This window comes from Anomaloglossus baeobatrachus, chromosome 5, assembly GCF_048569485.1.
Source record: "Anomaloglossus baeobatrachus isolate aAnoBae1 chromosome 5, aAnoBae1.hap1, whole genome shotgun sequence".
Classification (NCBI taxonomy): domain Eukaryota; kingdom Metazoa; phylum Chordata; class Amphibia; order Anura; family Aromobatidae; genus Anomaloglossus; species Anomaloglossus baeobatrachus.
Window position 1 is genome coordinate 294,096,818 of NC_134357.1, and position 21,814 is coordinate 294,118,631.

At 45.6% G+C, this 21,814-nt stretch overlaps 1 protein-coding gene across 1 annotated transcript in view; it reads right to left on the reverse strand.

Moving 5' to 3' along the window:
- Nucleotides 1–5,508: 5,508 nt before the first annotated feature.
- Nucleotides 5,509–21,814, reverse strand: part of UBALD2 (UBA like domain containing 2) — a 35,654-nt gene continuing 19,348 nt past the window's right edge. Inside the window, exon 3 of the mRNA XM_075349582.1 lies at nucleotides 5,509–12,789. Coding sequence (XP_075205697.1) covers nucleotides 12,472–12,789 — 318 coding nt within the window. The 3' untranslated portion in view covers nucleotides 5,509–12,471. The remainder of the gene's footprint in view (nucleotides 12,790–21,814) is intronic.

Below are 21,814 nucleotides of genomic sequence, written 5' to 3' on the forward strand. Positions count from 1 at the left end.
CCTGCATGTTACGAGTGGAATCACATTCCACCCGCAACATTTAACCCCTTACATCTTGCTGCCAAAGACTGGCAGCGAGATGTATATGCACGCGGCCATTAATTTCACTTATCACCGCCGCCCCCATCAGAAGTCACGTCTGTGATTACGTGACTTTCGGTGGTTGCCATGGTAGCACAGGGTCATGTGATGACGCCAGTAGCCAACATGAGCCACTTTCGGTTTCACTCGGCCCGGAGCAGAGTGAAGCAGAAAGTGAGCATATCTGCTGTTTACAGCTGTGTAGCTGTGATCAGCAGATAGGGCAGAGTGATCGGATTGTTGATCCATATAGCCCCCTAAGGGGACTAGTAAAAGTAAAAAATATACACATTTGGTATCGCTGCGTTCAGAAACGCCCGATCAAAATATAAAATAGATTAATCTGATTGGAAAATGGCGTAGCAGCAAAAAATCCAAACGCCAAAATTACGTTTTTTGGTCGCTGCAAGTTTTACGGAAAATGCAATAACAGGTGATCAAAACGTAGCATCTGCGTACCATTAAAAATGTCAGCTTGAGACGCAAAAAATAAGCCATCACTGAGCCATAGATCCCAAAAAATGGAACGCTACGGGTTTTGGAAAATGGCGCAAAACGTACACCAGTTTTATTGGACAAGCTTGTGAATTATTTTAACCCCTTATATACAAAGAAACCTATACATGTTTGGTGTCTACAAACTGGCACCGACCTCAGGCATCACACCCACACATCAGTTTTACCATATAGTAAACATGGTGAATAAAATATCCCAAAAACTATTATCAATCACACTTTTTTTGCAGTTGTTCAACACTTGGATTTTTTTTGCTGTTTTCCACTACACTATATGGTAAAACGTATGGTTTCATTTAAAAGTACAACTCGTCCCGCAAAAAACAAGCCCTCATATGGCAAGATTGACGGAAAAAAAAATAAAAAAAAAAAAAAAAAAGATACGGCTCTCGGAAGAAGGGGAGGAAAAAAACAAACAAACCAAAAAAACACCCGGAACAACGGAAAGCGCCCGGGGGCTGAAGGGGTTAAAGACTAAAACTACTGTTAGGTGAATGTTCTAAATTTCTTCAGTTTTTCCATTTGGATCGAAGATGGTGAAATAAGGGGTTAATAGACAGCCATCTGCTGACATTTGGCAAGCTGGTCAGTGGGCCATCATTAGGATGTGGTTATATTGTGCAGGAAGTTAGTAAAAGGAAATGTGTTCCCTCTTGCAACACAATTGCAGTAGTAAAAACACAGGGATGTCCCAAACCATTGCAGGAATCATTCAGGCTCTGCAGGCCGCAGCCACACAAACCGTGAAGACATTAGACATAATTACCACAGCAAGCATACACCACACATGATATATAGCGTAGTCATCACTTATTAGGGAAGGCCCTCGCCCCATTTATGTGTATGACATATCCTTAACCCACTCTTGGCTATAAATGACAATTTTGGCACGCTAATACAGCATCAGTCATTAAAGGGATCCAATGATCATAAAAATGCAGTCCAATCTGTAGACACAATGTTACATAGATACAGTACATAGCTTAAAGGGAACCTGTGAGGTGCGATATGCGTTGTGACCTACAAGCAGGGTGATGTGTGGCCTAGAAACCCCTAAGGCTACTTTCACACATCCGGTTTGAGCCGTGCGGCTCAATCCGGCTGTGAAGCCTATGCAACGGATGCGGTGAAAACACCGCATCCTTTGCATAAGTTTTTTACATGCGGCCAGTCCGGTTTTTGCCGCTTGCGGCATGCTACTGAGCATGCGCAGTGGCAAAAACCGCATGCGGCGGCCGGATGCGGTTTTTGCCGCATCGTGCCGCATCCGGCATCCATAGGGATGCATTGGGAAAAGCGTCGCATCGGCCGGATGCGGCGCGATGCGGTTTTTTTTTGCCGGAGCAAAAAACGTAGCAGGGAACGTTCCATCCGGCCGCCGCATCGGTTAAATCTGCCGCATGCGGCAAAAACCGGACCGAACGCAAGCCCATGCGGCACAATGCGGCACTAATTAAAGTCTATGCAGGAAAAACGCAACCGGCAGCAAAAAAAACCGGTTGCGGTTTTCCTGCAAAGTGCCGGATTGTGCCGCATTGCAAAAGCCGGAGGTGTGAAAGTAGCCTAACCATCCCTGTGTTGTTTTACTGTGTAAAATGAATTTTTAAAAAAAGGTTTATAGAATGTATGTTCCCTATGTAAACGAGCAGAGGGACTAGTCCTCAGGGCGTCGCTTCGCCACGTCTAGTTTGCCTTCTTTCCATGGTATCACGCTCCTGTGGGCGTGATACCATGGATTTACGTGAGCGACGTCCGTGTCAGCTCCTGGAGATCCCGCGTGTGTGCGCTTCTCATTCAAGCAGCCTTCCTAGCCGGGTGTTTGCTTGTCGGCTTCACAAGTGCACGGCACATGATCTGAAGACTCCTGCGCCTCCGACCATGCGCAGTGCGCCTCTAAAGCCGGCAAGCAAACACCCAGTTAAGAAGGCTGTGTGAATGAGAAGCGCGCACACGCGGGATCTCCAGGAGCAGACTGTGTCGCTCATGTAAATCCATGGTATCACGCCCACAGGGGCGGGATACCACAGAAAGAGGGCAAACTAGACGGGGTGAAGACGGGCCCTGGGTGACTACAGTAGACCCTCTGCTCATTTATGTAGGGAGCACACAAGCTATAAAACCTTTTTTTTATAAATTCATTTTACACAATATTACACACAGGGATGGGTAGGAATGGGTTTTTAGGCCACACATCACCCTGCTTGTATGTTACAAGGCATATGGGACCTGACCGGTTCCCTTTAAGAAAAAAAATTCAGTATAAGTGGTTTTGTCATTTAAAGAACGTCTCACCAGTTGTAGATGTTCAAGTGATCACAACATGGAATAGTTGTTCCAGAACTTAGTAAATCGTAGTTTTTAATTTTAATGCACCACGTCCGCAGAAGGCAAAAAGAACAGGCATTCCGTGAGACATGTAGCGATAGACAGTCCCGAGCTAGTCAGCTACTGTGTAGTGCAGGGCAGAGCGGAGTGTGATTAAAATTTCAGCTTTAATCCCCTGGCAGTCAGTGTGTGGAGGTGGGGAATACAGCAGATGTGTTTGTAATTACACTCTACAGCCCCTCTTACCACACTGACTGCCAGGAGAAGCCATTGCACTTATTAGCCAGGATGTCTGCACCTACGGTACAGTATAGAGTACTATATACACCTATCACTACTTTTGGCAGGAGGTGTGATCTTTCTACGGCATGATGTCTCCTGCTTATAATTGGGTAACGTGGGGAAAAAAACTAAAAAAAAACAAACACACACACACACACACACACACACACACCTGCTGATTGGACTGCATTTTTTCTTGTGGGGGTGGCAGATTCCCTTTAAATGGGAATCTGTGAGAATGTGTTTGCTATGTAATCTCTAAAGACAGTATGCTGTGGGGGTTAACATTTCAGCAAGGTGTCCCTTATCACGCTGTGTGCTGTATTTACCTGCAATGGTTTTTTTTTGTTTGCGAAGATAATCATTGCTGGACTAAGGGTACAGTCACACTTTAGAGACACTCCAGCGATCCCACCAGCGAGCTGACCTGGTCAGGATCGCTGGTGCGTCACTACATGGTAGCTAGTGAGCTGTCAATCAGGCAGATCTCACCAGCAACAAGCCCCCAGCAACGCGTGGAAGCGATGCTGCACTTGGTAACAAAGGTAAATATCGGGTAACCAAGCAAAGCCCTTCGCTTGGTTATCCAATATTTACCTTGGTTACCAGCGCACACCGCTTAGCGCTGGCTCCCTGCACTCGTAGCCAGGGTACATATCGGGTTAATGAGCAAACCGCTTTGCTTATTTACCCGATGTGTCCTCCGGCTACGTGTGCAGGGAGCCGGCACTGGCAGCGTGAGAGCTGCAGACGCTGGTAACGAAGGTAAATATCGGGTAACCACCTTGGTTACCCGATGTTTACCTTGGTTACAGCTTACCGCAGGCTGTCAGACGCCGGCTCCTGCTCCCTGCACATTCAGGATTGTTGCTCTCTGGCTGTCACACACAGCGATGTGTGCTTATCAGCGGGAGAGCAACAATAAAAAAACGAACCAGGGCTGTGTGTAACGAGCAGCGATCTCACAGCAGGGGCCAGATCGCTGCTCAGTGTCACACACAGCGAGATCGTTAATGAGGTCACTGCTGCGTCACAAAAACTGTGACTCAGCAGTGATCTCAGTAGCAATCTCGCTGTGTGTGAAATACCCCTTAAGGCCCCGTCACACTAAGCAACATCGCTAGCAACATCGCTGCTAACGAACAACTTTTGTGACGTAGCAGCGATGTTGCTAGCGATGTTGCTGTGTGTGACATCCAGCAACAACCTGGCCCCTGCTGTGAGGTCATTGGTTGTTGCTGAATGTCCTGGGCCATTTTTTAGTTGTTGCTGTCCCGCTGTGAAGCACACATCGCTGTGTGTGACAGCGAGACAGCAACAACTAAATGTGCAGGCAGCAGGAGCCGGCTTCTGCGGAGGCTGGTAACCACAGTAAACATCGGGTAACCAAGAAGCCCTGTCCTTGGTTACCCGATATTTACCTTTGTTACCAGCCTCCGCCGCTTTCACTGTCAGTGTCGGCTCCTGCTCTGTGCACATGTAGCTGCAGGACACATCGGGTTAATTAATCCGATGTGTGCTGTAACTAGGAGAGCAGGGAGCCAGCGCTCAGTGTGCGCTGCTCCCTCCTCTCTGCACGTGTAGCTGCGTGCGCTGGTAACCAAGGTAAATATCGGGTTGGTTACCCGATATTTACCTTAGTTACCAAGCGCAGCATCTTCCACGCGGCGCTGGGGGCTGGTCACTGGTTGCTGGTGAGCTCACCAGCAACTTGTGTAGCGACGCTCTAGCGATCCCTGCCAGGTCAGGTTGCTGGTGGGATCGCTGGAGCGTCGCAGTGTGACATCTCACCAGCAACCTCCTAGCAACTTACCAGCGATCCCTATCGTTGTTGGGATCGCTGGTAAGTTGTTTAGTGTGACTGGACCTTTAGTTTGAAAAGATCATCATTGCTAGACAAGGTCAGCTAATCAATGGTGTCCCTTATCACACTATTTACCTGCAATGTTTATTTTAGTTTGAGAAGATTATCACTGCTGGACTAGGTCTTCTGTGACCCTTCTGTGACAAACAGCTCATGGTCTATAGATATTGTACAGAGAGCCTGGTCTGAATGGGCTTAGCTGCATTGCAAAGTCTAAAACCCGCTGCCAAAACCGATAGACCTAGTAAACTAAGTGATACATCGTTGGATTCAAAATCTCTACCACCTCATCTGAGAGCATGATAAAGGCAAAAACCTGCAGCCAGATTCCCATTAACACAAACCCATACAATTCTCACTCAATAGGTCACGTTTCCAGAAATGGTATCTATTTGCCAATTGTATTTTCCATCAATTATAAAAACACACAGACTCCATAATTAGGGTTAAAAAAGTTTTTTTTATTTTTTTATTTAAATTAAAAAGAATACTCATCAGATCTTGGGTTATAAACATGATTTGACCCAATAACCACCCGTGTGGGGGGAAAGCACAAGTTACTTGCCCCCTTCCATTATGCCATTTATTGACTGTGCATACATGTTCATTTTAACCACAGGGACCCTCAGGCCCATGTTGATAAGAGTCTTTAATTCACTTTTCAGGTTACAACCTCATCTAATACCAGTGTACTGTATTATAATTATTAACTAGAACCTCAAAATGCTACTGCTGAGGCTCGACTTGTCCTCATTTATTAGCCGTCACGTGAGCTGCCACCAACACAGCATTAGAATGGCTTTCCCAGGTCACAAACTATGCTGAACCAATTGGAAAAAAAAACAAACCCAAAAAAAACCCTATGAACATGGTCACAGCCATGAGAACATAACAGCAGACACTCTTTATTGCCATCACGGCTACTGTTGTTGAAGCGGTCTCACATACTCCATTACTGACATACTTCGATCTCCTTTTTAACCTCTATTGAGTAACATTCACCTTCTATGGTCACAGCTTTTACTCCTGTCCACCCCATACATGCTCTGTTCCGCTGAGCATGCATGTCTCCTAACTGGGGACCCACTACCAGACACCTGAGCGTGGCCCACCTTCCTTGGAAACAAGGGACGAGACCGGTCTTCTCACCCTTCCTTGCCCCCCTTACCTCTCAATTGCCACCTTTAAAGGCCCCGCCACACACAACGAGATCGCTAATGAGATCGTTGCAGAGTCACAGTTTTTGACATAGCAAGGATCTCGCCAGCGATCTCGTTATGTGTGACACCTACCAGCGATCAGGCCCCTGCTGTGAGATATCTAGTCGTTGCAGAATGGTCCAGACCATTTTCTTCAAAGGCGATGTCCTGCTGGGCAGGACACATCGCTGTGTTTGACACCTACCAACGACCTCGTAACACGGTCCCAACGCCCGCCGAGATAGTTATACAGGTCGCTGATCGTTACGGTGTCATTGGTAAGGTCTGACATCTCACCAGCGACCTCCCAGCGATCCCTATCAGGTCGTATCGTTGTCGGGATCGCTGGGAAGTCGTTGTGTGGGACTGGGCCTTTAGGCTTGGGAGTCATTTTTATGAGTGAACTTCCATGGCTTATAACTCATCACTGCCTTTTTCTCACGGTTTTTACAGATATTCTCGTACATAATCACAATAAGTGCTCATAGCACTCAGATGTCAAGTGTTGGTTTCAATGAGAATGCAAAAATTGCACAAGAAAATAGTACAGAACTTCTAGGGAAAAAAAATCCTGAAGTCCCCAAGGTGTCTCCCAGATTTGCAAAAGCCAGAAATGTTAGATTTAGAGAACCTATATGCCTTGTAAAAATCGGGTGACAACCCTATGGGCACATCAACAGCTGTCATCAATGGTCGTCACCAAGCAGTTGTGCACAAGGTAACCGAAAAATGGCTGAGCAGCATAGAAAAAAAAAACAAAAGCAAGCAGCCTGTAAAGTGATGTGCAGGGATATGACGGCATTATACATAGCGTATACGGTATACCACTGCAGGCCATACACACTCGCAATCACTGAATGTGTGCAGGTATGCATAGGTATTTCATTTTGCATCAGAAAGGGGTCATAGAAAATCTTCAACAGATACAGCATTGAGCCCCGAAAATATATATCTGTGCCCCATATGCAAATGCTGTCATCACCCAACAGTTAAGATGGTACTGCGATACTGCAACGACAAGTGCGTGTACATGAGTGATCGCTACTTGACAAATTCAAAAATTAGATTACGTTCTATGGAAAGGGAACGGTCCTCCGATTTCACAATACAAATACCATACATTAGTAACTAGAACCTGGACCTGATGAACCTGATGTATTGTCACGATCCATGTCTAAATGGCTGTGCAATCCTGTGTCAAACTTCTCTCGCGTGATAGAGAGATCAAACAAAAAAACAAATTAGGATTATGCAGTTTAGAGTAAGTCCACCAGTCTCATCAGGTGCAAGAGATCTATTTAAAGGGGTCTCCAGTTTTAGAAAGTCAGTGTACCCAGTATCACTTTAAGATAAAATGTGCTTTACTCACCACTGCTGGATCCAGTCTCCACCGCTCCGCTAGGTGCCTGTTATCTGTAGCACTGACATGGACAACGCTGCAGCCAGTCAGCCTCCAAGTTACCGTTTGGCTACAGTGCCATCAACGGGACGTCATGAGCAATGAAGCAGCGGTGGAGACTTTAAGCTGGATTCAAAGAGGGACAATAAAAAAAAAAAAAAAAAAACCAAAAAACTGTACAAACTGCACCTGGAGACAGGTGTCTGAAGATGGAAAATTCCTTTAATAGGGTATGCAATCTGTATTGTGAAATCAGGTGACCGATCAGCTTTACCATCGGTGTATACATTAGTTAATGGGGAAGAGCAATCTCTTGGTACCCTCATGCTGTGGAGGTGAAACTTTTTTTCTATAGATTTTGGCCGTGATTGGTAGGCAGATAAGCCTGATTAACTAGAATGGGGCTAAGGTGTGATGCCAGAATTCACCTATAGAGGGATGCTGTTTATTTTATTCTGATCTCCTACAACTAGTGATGAGTGAGCATTACTATGCTCTGGTGCTTGGTACTCATATCGGGCAGGTCAGGCACATGGATGGGTGCAATATGAGTACCCAAGTAATGGCGAACTCAAGCGTTTTTCAGGGAAATCTTCGAGGAAAAATACTCAAGATCCCCATTGACTTCTAGTATACTTTGTACTCGAGTTGAGCCCATCCAACTGCTCGTTACGAGCGCCCGGGCATGATAGTGCTCACTAATCACTACACATAACCCAAAAAAAAAAAAAGCTGACTGCCCTCACATTCAAAATCAATTGTGCTGGGAAGGCTGCTTTCACACGTTTTTTGGCATCAGGCACGATCCAGCGAAAAAACGGATCAGTTGCATCAGTTTTTGCCATCAGTTCCTTCAGTTTTTTGACGGATCCGTTGTGATACTGAGCATGCGGCGGCCGTATCACTTTTGCCACATTACACTAGATCCAGCGTCCATAGGCTTCCATTATTCAGCGCAATACGGTTTTTTGCAGGAGACAAAACGTTTCCCTCAGCGTTCCATCCGGCCGCCGGACAAGCAAATTTTGCCGAATGGAACGCAAGGCCATTCGGCACAATCCAGCGCTAATAGAAGTCTATGGGGAAAAAAAAACGGATCCAGCGGCAACTGACGCCGGATCCATTTTTTCAGGTTTTTGCCGGATTGTGCCTGATGGCAAAAAACTGATGTGTGAGAGCAGCTGAAGAGATTTCCTTCTTCCATGTAGTCCGCTCTCACCTTTGCCCAGAACTATACAATCTCCAGATTGACGGGTACACCACTTGCCAGATTTAGCCACTCACTAAAAAGTGTAATAATGGGATGGTACAGACATTTTCATGTGTCTGTATTCTATTAGGAACGGGAAAAGTAAAGCTGCCATGTATCCCTAGCCAATATATGTAGGCGTGAGATGATCAATATTGCAGAACAGCGCCCCCCACTGGTAAGGGTAAAATTTCTTGCGTTGTGAGCAGCTTCTGCCAGGCTTTGGAGAAATGGCCTTTCATTCTACAAAATAAGGTAAATCGTTGTATTCTTGGCTATTTAGCAGAACTGTAGAACATTTCAGTGCATTTTATAGTAAAAGGTTTTGTGATAAAGGCCTCTCCAGAGTTAATCCTGGTGAACGGCCGCTCACCCTGAAATCATGTGATGATCTAATGGGCCGTTTGTTCCGCAACTCAATTATTTCAGGTTTTAGTCATGTTGGACTCAGTGCACAGAAGAACTATCTGATTTACAGGAAACTCTTGCTCAGGTTCCAGCTTGTCGTCTGATTCATGAGCTAGTTTTTCTCTAGTTGAATGACCAAATCATCATATGCATGGAGGACACGAAATGTTCCATTGTGGTGTGTATCACAGTTCCCCAGAGAAGGAACGAGCTTGTCTGTACGGAAACCATCCAGAAGGGAGATTTTTACACCGCACTGGAAAAATGTACCATCAGCACCAGTCACTTAAAGAGCTATTCCCATCTTATAAAGCGCTGGCATATTGCTGATATACCATTGCTTTATGGTTATGGAGTAGCCACAACACCGGGTTAGTGCCGCATCCCCATGTACAGGCCTGACCCCACCACAGCTGCGCAGGTCCCATCAAGGCCGCTGATGTGTGGGGGCAAATCAGGGATACAGAGCAGTTTAATACTTAGAAAACCCCTTTAATTACATTAGGCCTGATCTGTTAGCACAAAATAATGTAGTTAAAACACCCATATTCCTCTATGGCTGGGTTCATGTGTTCAGCCTATGGTGCAGAAGACCATGCGGGGTTTATCATCATCACATTTGGATGAATCTATGCATTTGGAGAATCGCTCTACACGTTTTTTTAATCCAACAACTTTTCTCTTTCTTTTTTTCTCTCGTTAAGGGCAACAGTATAGAAATATGCAGACCAAAAAGGCCATGGTGCAATCTGGAAATGTGCTGGGACCATTTTGCGGCCAAATTGCACCAAAGCCAGACCACCCAAACTGGCCCATTCACAAACAGAAGAGTGCAAGATAGACTGATTAAGACCCCAAATAGCCAACATTTCTAGAAGAAAGGGCCCAATATTTAATATTGCAGCACGTTTTACATATATGCTTGTGTAGGTTAGGAGTAGGCTTTAAGCATAATCAATACCCATGCTTTAAAAAAAGCATTAAAAAGGGAACCGGTCACCACTTTTTTGGCCTATAAGCTGTGGCCACCACCACTGGGCTCTTGTATACAGTAGTCTAACATGCTGTATATAAGAGCCCAGACCGCTGTGTAGAACATAAACACTTTATAATACTTACCCAACGGTCGTGCGGTTGGCCATATGGTTCCCTTTAAAAAGAGGTTGTCTACTACTTTAACATTGATGGCCTATCCTTAGGTAGGTCATCAATGTCTGATCAGCGGGGTCCAACAACCTGTGCTCCAGCTGATCTTTGTGCCGCCAGTGGCAGTAGGCCCCAGTAACGCTCAGTGCCGGAGCTGCCCAGTTTTTTTACAGCAGCCAGGTACTGTACATCAGCCTCCTATTGATTTGTATAGATGGCAGATGTGCAGTACCCGGCCGCTATCAGTTGAAAGGGCATCTCCGGAAGGAGCATTTCAGTCAACCTGCTGCCGACACAGAACAGCTAAGGGTGTCAGACCGCGCTCCCGGCTGATCAGACATTGAAAGTCTAACCTTAGGTAGGTCATCAATGTTAAGATTGTGGACAACCTCTAACAGACTCATGCACACGGCTGCATTTAGTATGGTACAGAACCATAGTAGGGCTGACATGGAAGTCTGCTGTATGCTAGACCATGTGCCTCCTATTTAATAATGGCATGCGCCGTAAGAATTGCTATGTTTGGAGGTATTCTCCAACAGACATACTGCTTCTAGGGGAGAACATCTCTGTATATGACTGGGCACATGGCTCTGCTGTGTGCTTGAGCCTATAAGACCCTCTATAAATTCAGATACCCCTATGGCGTTCCTAAACAGCTGTGCTATTTCAGGAACGCTTTTTGCCAGTGATAAACCCAATCGTGCACAGCAGCTTCACATTGCCGATCCCATGTTTTAGATTGGATACCAGGAAAACATAAGATTACATTAATAAATAAAAAAGTAAAAAATAAAGATATTGAGCGCACACAACTATCGAGTGAATGCTTTGCCATGGGGATAAAGGAAAGTTAGTTGACCTGGGCATTATATTACATTGATGACAATATTGTGACATTTAGACTTTGGATCAGGTAAGATGGTGATCGGAGCGATTCTCTGGTGCGCCTTTATTGCTTTGGGGAAGTACATAGTAGCTCTAATGCTTCCACATGGACAAAATAGTAGAAAAGAAAAAAAAAAAAAAAAAAAAGTCTTAAGAAATCATTGGATAGACCCCTTTAAGCAGCGTATAAAAAAGGTGACAGCTCGAGGTTACGGTATTCTTCCGTACAGAATATCCAGGCATGGTCTCCGGAATGGAAATGCTTTTATTCCAAGATGGCAACCAAGGTTATGATTGAGCAATGGTCCATAATTTATTATCACAGGACACCAATGTTACTATGTCTTCTGCATTATTTTCAATTTTAAGTCTGAAGACCAAGTCATTGTGCCATGGTGAAGTGCTGCAATAAAGTGACAAAATGAAAATTATTCATGAAGTGGGTATTAAAATCTCCAGCTCCATAGATGCTGGATCACCAAGCTGGTCCATCTGAAAAAGCCAATCTCCATTCATTACACTAAAGCTCTTGCCTTCTACCTAGGCTTCTTAATACTGCCTTTCACTCAGCAATGCAGATGCCATGATCCTGCCAGTCGTTTGCTGAACATCATGCTATGGGTAGATGGGCACAATATACTTCTAAACAACGTCTCACGTAGGTTCACGCTCCCGGTTCTATCACAGACGGGGAAGAGCGATGGGCAGGAGGGACAATCACTTAAAGCTTCTTTCCGTTTGATGCAACTATTAAAAAGGTGCACTTCCTCGATTCTGATCCAGGTACACGTTCAGTGTGCCTTTATGAAAGAAAAAAAACAAAAAAAACATTCTCCGTCCCCCTCCTCCACCATTTCACATAAATTCAATCTTTATATATTATAATTATATATTAAAAAGGAATGGGGAGAAGGGGGCGACGTGTCTTACCCCTACGTCCTTTTTCTCTTGTCTTCCAAAAAAAAAAAAAAAAAAATTCTTTTCAGAACCTTTTATGAAATAAAACAAAGACTGAGAAAAAAAAAAAAAGTCAGTTTGTAAATTTTAATCTGAAGAAAGGGGAGAGAAAGGAGCAGCCCACCTCCTCCCCTCTTCAGCGCACTCAGGCCCAGTCTTATCTCTGCCCATCCATGGCAGTCATGGCTTTCTGGGGGCCCCCTGCAGGCTGGGAGGTGGGGGGCCAGGCTGGTGGTGGATGATGGTGGTGGTGATGGAGGTGTGTGGTTGGAGAGGCTGGAGGCAGCCACACAGGATGTTGGCTGGGAGGTGATGATGCCCAGTACGGGTTAAAGCTGCCCGGAGGAGAGCAGGCGTTGGAGGCTGCTGGACTGCTGCTATTCTGCAAGCTCTCTGAGGTTCGAAGTTTAGAAAACATGGCTAAAGCATCCGGGAAGTTGGGCGGAGTGGCTGGCGTGTTACTTGGTGTACACATCTGCAATACAAGAAGGTATAGGCATAGTTAATACATGCAACACATTAGGCCACTATTGCACTGCCAACATATAAAACACATAGCGCAAATTGCCAGTACCAGTGTCGAATCAGCCACTATGTACAGACGTAGCCAGTTATATGCCATCGGTGGGACCAGGGTAGTATTGGCTGAGCGATAGTCAATTTTCATCAGAAGCAAAATGGCTAAACGTTACTTTCAGCTCTAAAAACCCCAAAGTCCACGATCAATAAGAAAATCTCAGTTTTAGATTTTATACTAATCAGGAACGCCAAAACATCTGGTGCTTAATAACCAGGCTAATGCCAGACATTCTGTACTGGGAGCAGCAGCACAGTACCCGAGTGCAGAGTCACTTCTCACATCTCAGTGCGTTACATGCCATCGCACAACAGCAGTAATGGTCGGCTGCAGAGCTCGCGATTGACAGAACGTGTACCACCAAGGCCAGTCGCACACTGCTTATTCACTGGGGTCTCTTCTCAGACATCAGCAGTAGCTCATCTTACTGACAATATCCACAGACATAACAGGAGATTAAGAAGGTCAAAACATAGAGCTAAAGCTCAGACTATAGAAGACACCACATCTGGCTCATCCACCAGGCACAGTCACATCGCAGGCTGCCTGAAAAAATCCAACTATAGCCGTGCTCTGCTTCTTATCCAAAACATTTCCTTTTCTGATTGTATCTGCAAGGTTTACTATGTTCTCCTTTGTATCCTGTACTCTGCTTGTGTCCCTCATTGACCTTGTACTCCAGCCTACAAGATATGGCTATACAGGATAACATGACAATGACATTGGTGGAATTAGTTGTTAGCAAACCCCCCACTGTTACCATTACTATGGACCTTATATGTAAAGGACCATTTATCGGGCTCATTCCTAGAAGAAGGTGGGACAATTTGCCTATAGTTAGTAGTTATGCCTGTGGAGTAATATGCCTCTGGAAGTAGTTCAAGGAAAATATATATCAATAATAAAAAATGTAATATATGTACATACACATATAATATAATATAATATATATATATATACACACACACACACACATACATATATACATACACACACACACACACACACACACACACACACACACACACACACACACACACACACACACACACACACACACACACACACACGTTTCATAGTTGGACAGATCTCCATTCTGTTTTTTAAAATTTAATTAAAGAAAACTGCATGCGGTTCTTTTACTTTTGATACACAGCCAAGATAAGCACACGGCTGGGGGCTGTAGCCGTATGCTTTATCTGTGCTGGGCATCAGAATATGGGGCGACCAATGCTATTTTTTTATTTTCACAATGATAGAGCTGCAGACAGGGTCTGTGATTGCAAGCAGTCAGACACTGACACTGATGCATCTGGCTACAACCAATCACACACGAAGGGACAGCCAGTGGGCGGGGGAAGTAGTGAATATGTATGAAGCCAATGAGCAGGCCCGGAGGTAGAATGAGTGACCCCGGAAGCAGCTATACTTCGAGTCCCCGAAGCAGCTTTAACGCTCTTTGTTATTTTTTAGAAAATTTCCTGAGTTGCCGCACTTGGATTGTTAGGCTAGTTTCACATATCCGGCTTTTCAACGGATGCGGCACACGCCAGTACAGTGTATACAGTACACTGGCAATGCAACAAGCGCCGGTCACATGCTGTCATGTGACCCGGACGTTGCGGTGCTGCCACTGTACTGTATCATACTGTACTGGCGTGCGCCGCATCCGTCAAACCGGCCTTACCCGGAGTTCCCCAAGAACACCAGGCACGTTTCAAACCGCCCGGATCCGGACTTTTACACTCCAGGTCCACCCATCACTAGTACTTAACCATTTATGTTAAAACCAGTAAACGTAGAGCGTGGTGGACAACCTCTTTAATAAAGTATCAGCAGGATTTGGTTGGTCATAAAATCATCTTCGTATATTGTCCTGTGTAAACAGGGATTGAGCTGCTGAGAACTATGTGCACAGAACAATTATCACTTACAGCTCATCGTTAAGCGCAGTCTAAACAGGCTATTAAATGACTGCTGAATGGTAAATATTTACTGGTCGGCGGCCTTTTAATGTCACAATTTGGTTAATGTAAAGGCACCTTTAGCTGTACCCTAGCCCTTTTGTTGTTACCCTATAGAGAAACAAATATGACTAGGAGCAATTTCGTCCTTTTTTCCATAAGACTATCAATTTTTAAAGGGAATCCATCATCAGGTTTTTGCTACTCATCTGAGCAGCAGCATAGAGACAGAGACCCTGATTCCAGTGATTATTCACTTACTGAGTTGTTTGCTGTGATTTTGATAAAAATCAATGTTATCTTCTGCAGATCTAGCAGTTATACAGAGCACATGAATATACTGAACAACCTGGCAGCAGGGTAAGTAGTCCTCTAATGATAATCTACTGCTGATTAAACAGTGATTTTATCAAAATGACAGCACACAGTTCAGTAAGTGGCATTGCTGGAATCAGGATCTCTTGCCCTACATTATGCTGCTCTCAGATTAGGTGGCAAAAACTTGGTGACAGATTCCCTTTAAATGTCCTAATGATATAGAACAGAGACGAGTGTGTGAATATGTGTGTGGGGGTTATCCCATACAGGGCCTTGACAGCCTCTCTATAGACAAAGGCTATCTCTCAAGGAGCAGGCTTACGCAGGCGTCTCACGAGACGATCTATCGCGTGATCGCACACGCCCCCGTAGTTTGTGCGTCACGGGCAATTAGTTGCCCGTGGCGCACAAAGTCGTTAAAACCCCCCGTCACACGTACTTACCTGCTGTGCGACGTCGCTGTGGGTGGCGAACATCCACTTCCTGAAGGGGGAGGGGTTTTCGGCATCACAGCGACGTCACACAGCGGCCGGCCAATAGAAGCGGAGGGGCGGAGATGAGCGGGATGTAAACATCCCGCCCACCTCGTTCCTTCCGCATTGCCGGCGGGACGCAGGTAAGCTGTGTTCATTGTTCCCGGGGTGTCACACGGAGCGATGTGTGCTGTCTCGGGAACAATGAACAACCTGACGTTCGATTTTTTGAAAATGAGCGATGTGTCAGCGATGAACGAGAAAGTGAGTATTTCGGCTCGTTCATAGCTGTCACACGCTCTGATATAACTAACGATGCCAGATGTGCGTCACTTACGACGTGACCCCGCCGACATCTCGTTAGATATATCGTCTCGTGTGACGCCTGCATTAGTCTTGCAATAAACTGATGATCCACTGATGTAAAGTGCTGAGAAAGACAAAAGAAAATGCTGGGGTGGTCCTTTAATGGACAGCGCACTACCTCAATAGTGTGCCAATGTCGTGATCATATCGGCAGATGTTTCTGCGGCCCTGCAATGAACAGATCCCAAACCTGAAGGATCTACTACATAGGAAACAGATTGCATTCAACTGTAAACGCAATAAAAGATGAATAATACTGTTGGGAGCAATACCTGCATTGGTTCTGTATGTAGGATTTGATACAGATCAGAACCAGTCTGGTGAAATCATACAACTTGTAATGAAAGCAGTCAGGGTATAAAGGTCAGCAATTATAATGTGTAAACACGAGGAGGAACTAAGCAAAGGTTACCCGTGGAGACCCTGGCCGGCTGCGTCGCACAGCCAGCAGAAACATCCAGGACGTGTCCAGACCAAACGCATCCTGCAGGCCCTTCCCTGTAACTGATTGCACAACTCTGAACACTGACTCTACAAACACTAATCCCCCAGTGTCTTCTTCCAGCAGCGCTGTAAAGATGGAGGCCGGCCATCCTCATGTGCTACTCTCCCTCGCCTCAGACACTTTCTCCATTTCCTGTTTGACTGTAATCTCACAGAACATAAAACGTCCCTGGGGCAATGATCATCAAGGAATTATTGCAACAGCCTAAAAACAACTGCAGTGCATCAGCCCTGTTTACTCACCGCCAAGGAGAAAGGAACAGCTAACGGCAGGGTGAAAGTACAGGTCACCGGCTGCCATTAAGGGAAGGTGTCATCAGAAAATTAACCATCACTTATGTTATTGTAGGTTTTTCGTTTGGTAATATTTTCAGTATTACCAGATCACCATGAAAAAAAATTAATCTACTGTGTATAGAAGTGTTTATAACAGGATCCTTCACTCAGGATGATGTCAAATCTCCCCCCTCCCTTCACAATGATCTTTGTATGTTCATTAAAAGGGGCTTATCTGGAACATTCAGGTAGGGGGGGGGGGGGGTTGTTTATTGGGCAAAGAACTTACCCGCAGGTAGTTGCTAAAAAAAAAAAAAAAACAAACAAACCTGTTTTGCGCTGCAATGATCTATTCCAATTGAGGCAGCGCGATTCTCCGGCTTCACGTCAACAGATCAGCTCTTTCACTCCATATCTGCTCTGTCAATGGGGTATTACACTGATGAGAGCCGACTACCTGCAGCTAGGCTGTTATCAGTGACACTCCGTCCACAGAGCAGAACGGAAGAGAAGGCACTGCTCTGCTGAAGGGACATCACCAAAAGAACGAAATGCACCGTCAGGAGCAGTCAAAATGCACCATCAGGAGCAGTCTGTGACTGCTTAAAGCCTAAGGCGGGCTTTGCACGTTGCGACATCGCAAGCCGATGCTGCGATGTCGCATGCGATAGTCCCCGCCCCCGTCGCAGGTACGATATCTTGTGATAGCTGGCGTAGCGAAAATTATCGCTACGCCAGCTTCACATGCACTCACCTGCCCTGCGACCGTCGCTCTGGCCGGCGACCCGCCTTCTTCCTAAGGGGGCGGGTCGTGCGGCGTCATAGCGACGTCACACAGCAGGCAGCCAATAGCGGCGGAGGGGTGGAGATGAGCAGGATGTAAACATCCCACCCACCTTCCTTCCGTATAGCCGCCGGCGGCAGGTAAGGTGATGTTCCACGCTCCTGCGGCTTTACACACAATGTGTGCTGCCGCAGGAACAACATCGTACCTGTCGCGGCAGCGTAATTATGACAAAGTTGGAGCCTGCACCGATGACACGATAACGACGCTTTTGCGCTCGTTAATCGTATCATTTAGGATTTACACAAAACGATATCGCCTGTGACGCCGGATGTGCGTCACTTTCGATTTGACCCCACCGACATCGCACTAAGGCTATGTGCGCACGTTGCGTATTTGCATGCAGTTACGCTGCATTCTGCACCGCAGCGTAACTGCATGCATCCTGCGTCCCCAGCATAATCTATGGAGATTGTGCAGGAGCCGTGCGCACGTGGCGGATTAGAGCGCAGCGCTTCGGCTGCTGCCCGAAGCGCGTGTTCTAAGTGACATGTCACTTCTTCCGTGCGCTTTGCCTGCATCCCCCGCTCTGTCTATGGGAGGGGCTGCAGGCAGAGCGCATGGAATCGGCTTTTTTTTTTTCATTACGGACTGTTTCTGCAGCGATTTGAAGCGCACGTGTGCTCTTAAAAAAAAAAAAAAAAAAAAAAGAAAAGAAATTTTCTGCAGGGACAGAACGCAACGTGCGCACATAGCCTAAAGGTGGCTTTACACGCTACAACATTGCTAAAGCGATGTCGTTGGGGTCACGGAATTTGTGACGCACATCCGGCCGCTTTAGCGATGTCGTTGCGTGTGACACCTATTGGCGATTTTGAATCGTTGCAAAAACGTTCAAAATCGCTCATCGGTGACATCCCCCCTAATCTCGATTATCGTTGCTGCTGCAGTAACTAGGTTCTTCGTCGTTCCTGCGGCAGCACACATCGCTATGTGTGACACCGCAGGAACGAGGAACCTCACCTTACCTGCGGCCGCCGGCAATGTGGAAGGAAGGCGGTGGGAGGGATGTTCCGCACGCTCATCTCCGCCCCTATTGGGCGGCCGCTTAGTGACGTCGCTGTGACGCCGAACGAACCGCCCCCTTAGAAAGGAGGCGGTTCGCCAGTCACAGCGACGTCACTAGGCAGGTAAGTAGTGTGACGGTTCTGAGCGATGTTGTGCGCCACGAGCAACGATTTGCCCGTGTCGCACAACCGATGGGGCCGGGTACGCCCGCTAGTGATATCGGTAACGATATCGCAGCGTGTAAAGCGGCTTTAAGTCTACAGTTAGGTTCAGAAATATTTGGACAGTGACACAAGTTTTGTTATTTTAGCTGTTTACAAAAACAAGTTCAGAAATACAATTATATATATATATATAATATGGGCTGAAAGTGCACACTCCCAGCTGCAATATGAGAGTTTTCACATCCAAATCGGAGAAAGGGTTTAGGAATCATAGCTCTGTAATGCATAGCCTCCTCTTTTTCAAGGGACCAAAAGTAATCGGACAAGGGACTCTAAGGGCTGCAATTAACTCTGAAGGCGTCTCCCTCGTTAACCTGTAATCAATGAAGTAGTTAAAAGGTCTGGAGTTGATTACAGGTGTGTGGTTTTGCATTTGGAAGCTGTTGCTGTGACCAGACAACATGCGGTCTAAGGAACTCTCAATTGAGGTGAAGCAGAACATCCTGAGGCTGAAAAAAAAGAAAAAATCCATCAGAGAGATAGCAGACATGCTTGGAGTAGCAAAATCAACAGTCGGGTACATTCTGAGAAAAAAGGAATTGACTGGTGAGCTTCGGAACTCAAAAAGGCCTGGGCGTCCACGGATGACAACAGTGGTGGATGATCGCCGCATACTTTCTTTGGTGAAGAAGAACCCGTTCACAACATCAACTGAAGTGCAGAACACTCTCAGTGAAGTAGGTGTATCTGTCTCTAAGTCAACAGTAAAGAGAAGACTCCATGAAAGTAAATACAAAGGGTTCACATCTAGATGCAAACCATTCATCAATACCAAAAATAGACAGGCCAGAGTTACATTTGCTGAAAAACACCTCATGAAGCCAGCTCAGTTCTGGAAAAGTATTCTATGGACAGATGAGACAAAGATCAACCTGTACCAGAATGATGGGAAGAAAAAAGTTTGGAGAAGAAAGGGAACGGCACATGATCCAAGGCACACCACATCCTCTGTAAAACATGGTGGAGGCAACGTGATGGCATGGGCATGCATGGCTTTCAATCGCACTGGGTCACTTGTGTTTATTGATGACATAACAGCAGACAAGAGTAGCCGGATGAATTCTGAAGTGTACCGGGATATACTTTCAGCCCAGATTCAGCCAAATGCCGCAAAGTTGATCGGACGGCGCTTCATAGTACAGATGGACAATGACCCCAAGCATACAGCCAAAGCTACCCAGGAGTTCATGAGTGCAAAAAAGTGGAACATTCTGCAATGGCCAAGTCAATCACCAGATCTTAACCCAATTGAGCATGCATTTCACTTGCTCAAATCCAGACTTAAGACGGAAAGACCCACAAACAAGCAAGACCTGAAGGCTGCGGCTGTAAAGGCCTGGCAAAGCATTAAGAAGGAGGAAAGCCAGTGTTTGGTGATGTCCATGGGTTCCAGACTTAAGGCAGTGATTGCCTCCAAAGGATTCGCAACAAAATATTGAAAATAAAAATATTTTGTTTGGGTTTGGTTTATTTGTCCAATTACTTTTGACCTCCTAAAATGTGGAGTCTTTGTAAAGAAATGTGTACAATTCCTACAATTTCTATCAGATATTTTTGTTCAAACCTTCAAATTAAACGTTACAATCTGCACTTGAATTCTGTTGTAGAGGTTTCATTTCAAATCCAATGTGGTGGCATGCAGAGGCCAACTCGCGAAAATTGTGTCACTGTCCAAATTTTTCTGGACCTAACTGTATATGCCCACAGGACAATGTACCCGTGGGACTCTGCTGCAGCTTTACCGCAGCTGCTGCCCGGAATCCGCAGCTATCCATTGCTGCAGTTTGAGCATTTTTGTTGCAGTAAACCTGCAGGACAAGTGCGGAAATACCTGCCCTGTATCTCCATAGTGGAGGAGCGGGAATTCCGCAGATATTTCCACATGAATAATTGACATGCAGTTACGTGCGGCTGCGGGAAATCCACAGCCACACATACCGCAGCATTGATACAGCACCCCCAAATCCCATAGGGTAACATGGGGAGTGTCTGTACTTGCTAGAACCTGCAAATGTATCTAGAAAATCCAGATAAATCCGCAGGTTCTCCGTGGCAAAATCCGGGGGTACATTGTCCCATGGGCACATAGCCTAAATAGGAAAGTAGTCATCAATGTCCCGCTGCTAAGTTCTTAGCCCAAAAGCCAAAAAAAAAAAAGTCTTGAATAACCCATTTCAATATTTCTATACAATTCAGTCTGTGTCTGATGCCACTAATGTCCATGTGGCCAAGCCAAACTAAACGTAAAGGGTACTTTACACACTGCGACATCGCTAGCAATCTCGTTAACGATGTGAAATTCCAGATCGCAAGTGCGATCTTTCGAGATCGCACATGCGTAAAATGACCTATGTGCGATCTCCAAAGATCGCACTTGCGATCTAGAATTTCACATCGTTAACGAGATCGCTAGCAATGTCGCAGTGTGTAAAGTACCCTTAAGAGTCTAAAATTAGGCCTAGCAGCCAACGTAAACGAGGTAGATTTTAATTTTTACATTACACTATTTTGTAACACTACATAAAAATACAATTTTCTCAACAGGTCATTTTCTGATGACATTCCCTGAGCTTCAATTACAAAATAACTGCAAACATTTATTTATAGCGACGTGTCACAAACGTATAAGAGCTAAGGCAAGAGATTCAGTATCCTTAATTTAATCAGAACACCCCTGTTGCCATGTCTGGGTGCAGCCATCAATCTGCCCCCAACCAATATCCAGCACAAGCAGGAAACATTGACAAGACCCTTTAGAGTCCCTGCAAGAAAGTAAGGCTGCTTTCACACTACGTTTTTTTAGCATGCGTCATGAATGTTTTTTTACTGTAAAAGTGGATCCTGTTTTTACAAAGAAAAACGCAAGTGTTATGTTGCAGGATCCTGTCACTTGAAGTTTATGGGCGGGCATTGAAGTCATGTGATCGGGAGTGAGGGGAACTGAAC